General features: G+C 36.4%; 1 protein-coding gene across 1 annotated transcript in view; it reads left to right on the top strand.

Annotated features, from left to right (window-relative positions):
* The first annotated feature begins 1431 nt into the window (after positions 1 to 1431).
* The window catches only part of TSL (Protein kinase superfamily protein), a 44397-nt gene continuing 35805 nt past the window's right edge, over positions 1432 to 10023 (top strand). The window contains exons 1-7 of the mRNA XM_077369747.1: positions 1432 to 2516; positions 3632 to 3721; positions 4556 to 4762; positions 4868 to 4921; positions 5764 to 5814; positions 6012 to 6119; positions 6242 to 6286. Coding sequence (XP_077225862.1) covers positions 2307 to 2516; positions 3632 to 3721; positions 4556 to 4762; positions 4868 to 4921; positions 5764 to 5814; positions 6012 to 6119; positions 6242 to 6286 — 765 coding nt within the window. The 5' untranslated portion in view covers positions 1432 to 2306. The remainder of the gene's footprint in view (positions 2517 to 3631; positions 3722 to 4555; positions 4763 to 4867; positions 4922 to 5763; positions 5815 to 6011; positions 6120 to 6241; positions 6287 to 10023) is intronic.

The raw sequence follows: 10023 nt of genomic DNA, 5'->3' as shown, positions 1-10023 counted from the left end.
AAGACGAGAGTAATCTTTTTTAAAAGGGCCTTTTTAAAGTAAAGGGCCCGATGGACAAATAAAGGATCTGTTTTGATAACCTAAGAGAGGGGAAAAGAATGACTGAAAGAAAATAAATCAATTAGTTATTCATCAAAGTTTCATTTGATTCAATGACAAGAGTTAGGCGAGGATATATAACCCGGAGACGTTGAACAAAAATTCGTCTATTTGCATCAACCATTCGAAGGGCTCATTCAAGACTTACTCGAACCACAATTCTTTCATATTTTCAGCAGTAGAATATTGTCCCATGGAAACAAGTGTTTCCATGACTCCATCACCCGGTCAGTTATGTTCCACTTAATCCCTCTTTCATGGCCACATATACCGTCTCACCACCTTATTTCCTCTGCGAGAGAGAAAGAAAATTGATGAATCCACGGATATGGGAAAAACAACAATTATTGTTAACCAAGGAAAATAACTCGTGGTAAAGACAAGATAAACTTTGACCATAAAAATCCGTGTTCGAAATAATATATTTTCTCGAGTACAAAACACCCATGCTTTAACACCCAGTGCAACAGCTCCCTGATAATATCCATAAATGACTTATTTTAGGTAAGATATGAACATTACTATATGTATATTCAGCAAGTCTGCCACAATTCATGAGAAATGGGGCACATAATCCTGGGGGGTGGGTGTTAAAAATCATCTCCATAAATTGAAGGGTAGACTCGCAAGAAAATAAAAAAATAAAAAAAATCCACAAGGCTGCTCATATCGGTATGTCCTTCTCAAGAATGTGCATATATTGCTTCTTTTTTTAAACATCTTTCTCCCCATTTTTATATCTTCCCATGCTCCTTTAAATAAACCTATATATCTATCTATATCTATAAAGCTGAATGTGGTAAGCAGGGGTGTTGCCACGTGGCACCCCCACGTGTCACCCCAAAACTTAAAAACGCTTGCATTCCTTTTTAAAAAAAATCATTTCTTTAAAGGATAATACCGTAAGGAATTCCACAAGTTACTCTTTCCAAATTACATGGCACGTTTCCTAATGCCTTAATCAATAAATTATCGATACTTATATTGTTGAAAATTTATATTTCACTGATTTGGTTAGACGACCCATCTTATTTTTCTCCGTTTCCGTCTCAAACACGTTTCATATTCCTAAGCAAGAGTCAAAACCCAAACGACACTTCTCTTTCTCTCTATCTCAATGGACTGCAACTAGTTTTGTTGAGATAGACGAATGAGGGCTCCCTCGTAGCTGGTTTTTGTAAGGGTGCACTTCAGTTTATCATTCCATTAAAAAATAATTTTTTTTTGAAAATGACCACTAAAAAAATATTTAATAAAGTAAAAGTTGTGATTATCAAATATCAACAGGGTATCTTGTGTTTAACTAGTATGCAAAATTATTAATCCTCCACATCTCCAAGTATCTTACAAGACCTACTCTCCATTTATTATTTTCTTTCTAAATAAAGTCTTAGATAGTTCATCTCAAGTTCTCCCCTTCCCCTTTTCACTTACAAAGTAGGAAAAATAAAAAAACCAGAAAAAAGGAAAACAAAGAAATAGAAAAAGTAAAAAAAAAAAGGCACTCTTGCTTTACAAGTCTCTTTTTTTTTTTAGTTTTTATTTTTTAATCCCTTTTCGGATTAGGGTTTGTAGAAGAAAATGGTGGATTTCTCTGAAGCGATTCTTAATGCTGAAATCTAGATTAGGTTTTTGTAGAAGAAAAATGGGAGACATTTAAGGTTTTTTTTTTTTTAATACGTCAGATGGTCTAAACTAGGGTTTCTATTTTTTTTTCTCTGTCCTTTTCGGATTAGGGTTTGTAGAAGAAAATGGTGGATTTTTCTGAAGCGATTCTTAATGCAGATGGTCTAGATTAAGCTTCTGTAGAAGAAAATGGGAGATATTTGTGAGGCGTGCTTTTTATGCATCGAGTGATCTAAACTAGGGTTTCTGTTTTTTTATTTCTTCTGTTTCTTTTCTCTCTCCTTTGGACTAGGGTTTGTAGAAGACTCAGACAGTCTAGATTAGGGTTTTGTAGAATAAAATGGGAGATATTTGAGGGGGGCTTTTTTTACATCTAATGGTCTAAACTAGGGTTTCTGTTTTTTTATTTCTTCTGTTTCTTTTCTCTCTCCTTTTAACTAGGGTTTGTAGAAGATTCAGATAGTCTAGATTAGGGTTTTGTAGAAGAAAATGGGAGATATTTGAGGGGGGCTTTTTATACGTCTAATGATCTAAACTAGGGTTTCTGTTTTTTTTTTTTCTCTCAATCGATTTTATCCAATATGTCGGATGATATGCTTATTCACTTCTCATCGAATTCGAGCCAATCAAATCCGTCTCTTCCCACGAAACTTGCGAAACTCGAAGCTCGAATGGTAGGAAAGGGTTCTTCCTCGGCGCCCGTACAGTCAAATTTTCAATCATCATCATCAAAATTCATAGTATCTGAGACTTTGTCACAGCCTTTGAGTTCAAGCGATGACGATGACGATGTAATATCTCTCTCTCTCTCTTTTCAGTTTTTTAGTGCATTTCATTGTTTCTAGGGTTCTAGCTTTACCTTGCAACAATTCATTTTCTCACAATGTTTATTAATTTTTCATTGGTTATTAATGTTTCTGATACTACTCCTCTTTTGTACTCTAGATGTGATTTCTCTGATCTTTTGGTTGTTTTAATCATGTAAGCTTCATTAAGGCTTCTTTGGATATCCCAAAACATTATATGTCGTCTCCTTTTTTTTTCTCAGTTTTTTAATGCATTTCATTGTTTATAGGGTTTTAGCTTTACCTTGCAATGACTCCATTTTTTGCCATTTTTTTTTTACATTTTTTTATGATTTTTTAATTGGTTATTAAACTTTCTGCTACTCATCCTCTTTTGTAATTTAGATGTAATTTCTCTGTTATTTTGGCTGTTGTAATCATGTAAGCTTCATTAAGGCCTTTTTGGATACCCCAAAACATTATTTGCATATGATCTTTTATGCAAATAGTTTTGAAGTTTAATATGGTTATGTGCAAATGATGCCTCTAATAGTTTAATAAATCGTATAGTCAATGGCTACGAAAGTGGCCTTGATGTCCCATTTGCAAATGAAAATGATTTTGAAGTCAAATGTAATTATGTCCAAATAATGGTTATAATAGTTTTAGAAATGATAGTTTTTTTTGCCATTAAAAATATGGTTTTAATAGCTTCAGACAATGATATAGTTTGGCTACCAAAGAGGCCTTGGTGCCCCATTTGTGAATGCGATTAAATTAAAATAATCATATATGCAAATAAGGACCAATGTGGTGGTATCCATAGAGGTCTTCATTCAGTCACATCAAATTTTGGATCTCTTTGATGGTGTCCACATTAGCCCGATCATATTCCTTTCTGTTCCTATGTTTTTTCGTTGGTAACTTCTTATGCATGTAGTTCTATATACAGTTTAAGTTCTCCAAGCATGTTATCCACTTGAATTGACACTAAAATACACAATTTTTCCTTTTTTATTTTTTCAATTTAAGTTCTCCACGTATGTTATCAGCTTGAATTGACACTAAAATACACAATTGTTCCTTTTTTTTATTCTAAAGCCTATATTTGCCGGTTTCAGGTCGGTAGTGAATTTTTGATACGACCCAACATTCAGAAGCGACAAAGACTTGAAAAGGATGACCAGGCAACTGTTGTACAACAATCCGAGGTGGGTTCCCAGTTGTCTTGTTTCCCCTCCAATTGAGCTATGGAATAGTTGCACGGATGTTTTTACTTGGGGCTCCTATTTAGCTTTGGAGAATTGGAGTGTCTTAATTTCCAGGCTTCTTGAGTCCTAAAATAGTTTTTCATTTTCCACTTTCCAAATGCTGCTACTATTTGCTTTGGATGACTGAATCCTGCAGAGTTTGTACTTTGTACATATTCTGGGCTCCGTGTTTTGTCGTGGTTCTTAATCTAAAATAATGTATGTTTGAAGTTTGAACATCTTGATTCTGTTGATAAAATTTCCTTTTTGTCAGTGACCCACCTACAATGTGTGATTCTTTTGTAAGGGCCATTTGCAGATGTTCTCTTTAATCCACTAGCACCTTCTTATCTTTCCTACAATGTTTCCTCTGATATGTCAGATATGGCTAATAAGTATCTGTCCTAATTATGTTTATATGTCTGTGAAAACTCTTTAATGAATATCCAAAGGGAATTACTGTAGAAGAAGAAAACAAGCAGTCAAACAGAAACTAGAACCTTCAAGCATTCTGAACACACCTGGTCAGAACTTCTTTTTTTCTTTTTTACATTTGGCTGGGTGGGGATCTGCTTTGTTGGAAATGGAGGTCATGTATTTTGTTGAACTAATCTAATGACTCCTTCATGCCACGGGGGTTAGTCTTTGAAGACATCATAGATATCATTCCCCGGTCACCCGAATTTTAGGCAGTTGGATTTTTATAGGGAAGCGCACTCTGTTCCAAACCGTTTCGGGCTATTTTTTTAACAATATTTTTTTTCGAATCAAACTACTAACAATAAATAACATCAGGAAGTAGTGGATGGAAGGATAAAGAGCACTGAAACTTCAGACGTGAAAGCTAGTTTGGATGATTCAAATAGGAAAAAACAAGGTCGGGGTAGGGGTCGTTCTGTGACAACCAGGGGACGTGGTTCACGGGGTAACGATCAAGTGCACTCTCGAATTTTTTCAACAGTTTCTCCATCAAATGGTCAGCTTGACAATTCAACAACTAAGGTGCTTTACTGAATTGACTTCATGTGATTTGCCATTTTGTGTTGCTACCTTTCCATCTTTTCATAATTAACTATTTCTTTCTATTTTTCTTCAATGCTGGGTCAGTCTGGGTGTGAAGCGTCGCTACAGTCGAGCATAAACCACAGTGCACACAATCAGGTGAACTGATTTGATGTATTTTCTTTCTTCTCGAGTTGCCTTCTGCATTGATTTTTTTTTGGAGCGTCTCTGTTTATTTTATTGCTGTTAAAGTATACAAGATTAAATAACACCTTCTCCAACAGCTTAAGCTTTTGGGGTAATTGGTTGTTTGACAATTGCTTCACAAGGCAGGGAACTCCTAGTCCATTACTGTCCAGCTGAGAGAGCTCTTTCCTTGATTATATGTTCAAATGCCATGTTATTGGCCTTTTGATAATGGTTAATAATATGATCTGTCACCCTAGCGGCCAGCTGTAATTTTTCTTCAGTCTAAAAGATAAAAAATCATCAATCATGTGGAAGAATGGAATCCACAAATTGAATAACTGATCCAAGAGTTACTAGGACATCGGATTGCTGAAATACTAACCCTCCAGGCTTTACATGATATAAGTTTTATACCTTTTAGAAATCTGATAAAAATCGAACAAGTCAGTATATTTTGAAGTTTCACATGCACGAATTGAGAACCAATCCAAAAACTTAACTGGAAGAAAATAGCGATAATTTTTTTTGTAGAACCGTTGATTCTTAAATTTCATTAACAATCTTTAATGTGAAAACTGCTAATCCTTTCCTTTTTCTTTCTCCTGGAATATGCTATTGAATTTGATGGCTTGGATACAATTTTTGCAATTATGGTGCCTTTAATGTCTCACTTTAAAAATTAGAAGTGCCCTTTTTTGTAAAATTCTGTGGGTCCTTTAAAATGTCTTGAGTTCTGACTGCAGAGTCTTGGATTATGACTGCAGATTTCCGTTTCTTTAAAAACTTTATCACTCTTTTGAACCATCTTGCAGGAGAGTTGGCCCAAAGAGCAGTTTGGAAATGATGAGAGGGCTTCTTTACTGGTATGCTATTACTTCTGAAGTTTGTTAGATGGCTTTTTGTTATCATAATTTCATCCTTGTCCCCTTTTAACCATGCTGACGTACCGCTGGATTAGAAGCTGAGTTGTCCTTTATTATTATTTTTTTGCATATCTGTACTCATTCTACTTTTTTATTTTGGGTAACTGTTTATTTGTTTTTCTTTGGACTACTATCAGGTTGAGATGACATTATTACGTGGAAAAGTGGCATCATTAGAAGAAGGCCTGTCTAAAGCATGTCAAGATGCTACTGATCATCAGCAGCTTTGCCGTCAGTTAGAAAAGGCAGGTTTTTTTTTTTTTACGTTCTCAGTTTTTTTTTCTCTGTTACCAGATTGAAGAATAATTCTATGGTTTTATTCTAACCTTGCACGGCCCTTACGTTTTGTCACATTTTTTATGCTCAGGAATTGAAAGACCTTAAAGAACAGGAGCACCAAATGAATTCAAAGGTTGCGTTTGCTCTATAATTATTATGTTTTTTTTTTTTTTGAAATGGAATTATTATGTTTTCCTTATGCATGGATTATTTTCATTATATGCCGAGAAGGATATCATTCAGTGTGATGTATTGCAGAATGAATATGACGGATTTAAAAGGTCTTATGGTAATGTAAACAAAAATGAAATGTTCACACACCTGTCTGTGCTGAATTGTTTGAACTTCTTAGGACTTTGCTTCATGTTTTGAAGAGTCCAACCAGATTTTCTTTTATGTTTTATATTGGAAACTTATTTTTATTATTTGGGTTTCTTTGTTAGTATGTTATCCAAAATTGATTACCAATGGGTTTCTTATTTTAGAAAGTTGTTTCGGGTATGGAAAATGGTCTAAATTTTCAACCAAGAACATAAGTTGTGGTATATATATTTTTTTTCCATGCACAATGTTTGACTTCGATTGGAGCTTTTTGAAAATTGTAGTTTTTGTGGTTATTCCTCTCTTCAGGCTGTATGAATAGTCTTACTGAGATTTTGATAAACTCTTTTCAATTTCCTATAGTTTTCTGACAGTTTCTCTTTGCTATTGAGCTGTACTATTTGGTATTAGAGCCTACTTTGATCTAATCTTATATGGCAGTTGAGATAGATTGCTGGAAATCGACTTGGTTGATTCTGTGAGAAATATTGAAGGTATGATGCATGTGAATATGTTGGAAGGGTGAGTTCCCCCATGTCTGTCTGTTAATCCCGAAATTCAAGACCGGCAAGGGTAAATAAGGGCAATTTTGTCAACCATGGAAAAAAATTCATGGAATTTTTTGTTACCCTTGAAGAATTTTACAGCGGCAAGAGTGAGCGAGAGAGTGTTAAACGTTAGAAAGAGGGGCCGGGCAGGGGGGGGGGGGGGGGGGGCGCTATCCCAAGAGGGGTAAAAAAAAAAAAAAACTGGTTTGCCCTACATTTTTTTTTCATAGTTGATGAGAGTGAAGCATGCCTTAGGTGACTGGTCGAGGTCACTCTCATCTTTTTGTGAGTTGTCATCTCTTTTTGTGAGTTGTCATCCATCTTTTATTGACAAAGAGAGTTATCATACCTTAGAAAATTCATTTTCCAAGGATTCTATTTCTATGTTTCCAAACATGCCTCAAAAGCTTTCCGATAGCTATGATTTGTGCCTTGTGGACACGGACACAGAGTGTCAGACACGGCTAACTCCCAGAATTTAGAAACGGGGGCACGCCTAAAATAGAAAGTACATATAATCATGATTTATGGACGCCGATTTGTGTGCCGAGTTTCGACACAAATATGAGGTATCTAACATGGAAACCCCCAAAAATCTAGAAATAGTGTCACACTCATACACATACACACATAAAGTTACTGACACTTCTAGCAGTACACTTAAAAGTGTCAAAAGGAGTGTCAACACGTGTGTCGGCAATAAAATCAAAGTGTCTACCAAATCACAGTCCAAAAGAGAAACTTCGAGTCTGCATATCTTTTTACCCGAGTATACCTTCTAAGCAATCCATATTATGTTCCGAAGACCTTTTCAAGATCTACAACAACCATTTCTATGGATTTCCATTTTGTGCCTAAAGAATTAGCCCAATGTTTAACAATGCCACCTCTAGGAGTCACATTCTAGCCATATCTTTATTCATCATTGCAAGACAACTAGAGAAGCATGGAGTGGCATTCTAGCCAGATTTGATTTTGCATGGGTGTTCTCGGCATCTCTAGTAGAGGTATTGGAAATTTGGCCATTGGTTCCGTGGAGGAAAAAAGGAAAGATTCTTTGGAATTTATCACTCCTTGCTATTATTTGGGTTTTGTGGAAAGAGAGGAATGCTCCGGTGTTTAATGGACATTCTAAGAGGTCCTCTTTCCTTGCCAACAAAGCTATTGCTCTTACCAATGATCTTTGGTATGAGTTGAAGGAAATATGCATGAGTTCGGTACATAGTTCCAAGATCGTGCAGGAGTGGAAGCCCCCCGGAGGGAGCTCCGAAAGCAACTAGATGAGCTATTGGAAGCAAGGTTCGTTCAAGCCTCGAAAGCGCCTTATGGGGCCGTCTAGAGAAATCAGAGAACTAGGTTAAGATCTCCACTTTTACTTAAGAGAACTCGGCCCAGTCAAAAAAGACATCTTGACCCCGATAGGTTAGCTAGGGAAGGAGTTTCGGTGGAGGTCTCAGGGTCGGAGTTATTTGCTTTTCTCCCCCTTTATGTTTTTGCCTTTCTCCTGAGATTTGGGGGTTTCTCTTGTATCTTTGTGCCTTTCTCCTATTTGCTATTTGTATTGACCATCTCAGCCACCTTTGGATTTCAATAAAATCTTTTTTTTTTGTTGAAATGGATTTCAATAAAAACTTCTAACATTCAAAAAAATAAAAATAAAAATGCCACCTCGAGGAGGCAAGTGATCAAAAGTCTGTTGCCACCTCACGTCGAGTGGGTTGAGTTTATTCATTTTTTCATGCTTTGTATCCATTTCCTTGTGGTCTAGCTGATTGTATTGGCGTATGATCCTGTCATTTTGTTTTTAATGAATTATAGTTATTTTCATATTTAGTTTTTAGAATAGTAGCTAGGTTTCTAGGTTTTGAAATGATAAATGTGCCCCTTTTCATCACTTTGGACACCCAGCTGCATTGTACGTTGCAATCAGGTCACTTCATTCCTTCAAATGTGAAGTACATCAGCCCCTTTGCAGTCATATATACACTATAGCTGGGTGTCCCAAGTAATGAAAAGGGGCCCATTTATCATTTCTCTTCTAGGTTTGGTAACATGTAATGCCAGAAGACAATGTCTAATGCTAGATAGTAGTTGTGTGATGTATCTTGTCTCATCACTACTCCATTCTTGTTGTGGGAAGGTGTTGGGTTTCTTCAAGAGCTCGAAGGGTCTCGACAGTGGAACTATCATCTTTCTTATTCATTTTGGTGGTTGAAAGGCATAGTAGACTCATCTTCAAGGCAACAAAGTTGGGTTTGATCGAAGGCTGCATGAGAAAGAACGACCCAGTTACCTCCCACTTAAATTTGCTGACAATATTTGGATTTTTTGTGGGGCTCTTTTGAAAAATTGCTATTGGATGTGTCTTGTGGTGGTTTGAGGTGTCAAGATTGTAGACAAATGAGGGAAAGTGTAGTGGTCAGGGTGAATGTGGAGGATAGTAGAGTGGAAGAGTTCGCGATGGTGTTCGGCTGCAAGAAATATTACCTATTCCTTGAGTCTTTCTCTTGGATTAAACATTCCTTCTAAATCCTTATGGGACCTGATGATTGAATGTATTGAAAATATATTGGTGCACCTGATGAAAGGGTGTTCGTTATTTAGTGAGAGAATTAGATTTATCAGAGAGGCATTGGCAGAGCTCCCTAGTCTCTACAGACTTTGTGTCTCTTCTCAAGATTCTTTAGCAATTGCAAATCGTATTGAAAAGCTCTAAAGAGATTTTCTTTGGGAAGGCAAAGAAGGAATGAAAATGAAGCACTTACTCAAATGGGAGGTGGTGTGTGGCCCTAAGGTGGAGGGAGGCCTAGGGATACAGATGACACTTGTTTGAGGAATAATGTTCTTGCAAATGGATTTGGAGATTGGCGTAGGGGTGCAATTTGGGATGGGTCGGGTTGAGCTTCTGCCAAAAAATGAATTGAAATCGGCCCGATCTTGACCCAATTTTATGGTAAAACCTCAACCAAATTCCCAAAAATCGACCTGAGTTCCACCTGTA

The sequence above is a fragment of the Tasmannia lanceolata genome, unplaced genomic scaffold, assembly GCF_043159265.1.
Source record: "Tasmannia lanceolata isolate RefF3 unplaced genomic scaffold, GAP_Taslan_0.1 ptg000029l, whole genome shotgun sequence".
Classification (NCBI taxonomy): Eukaryota; Viridiplantae; Streptophyta; class Magnoliopsida; order Canellales; family Winteraceae; genus Tasmannia; species Tasmannia lanceolata.
Note: the sequence above shows the minus strand (reverse complement) of the source record. Positions and strands in the feature narration are given on the sequence as shown.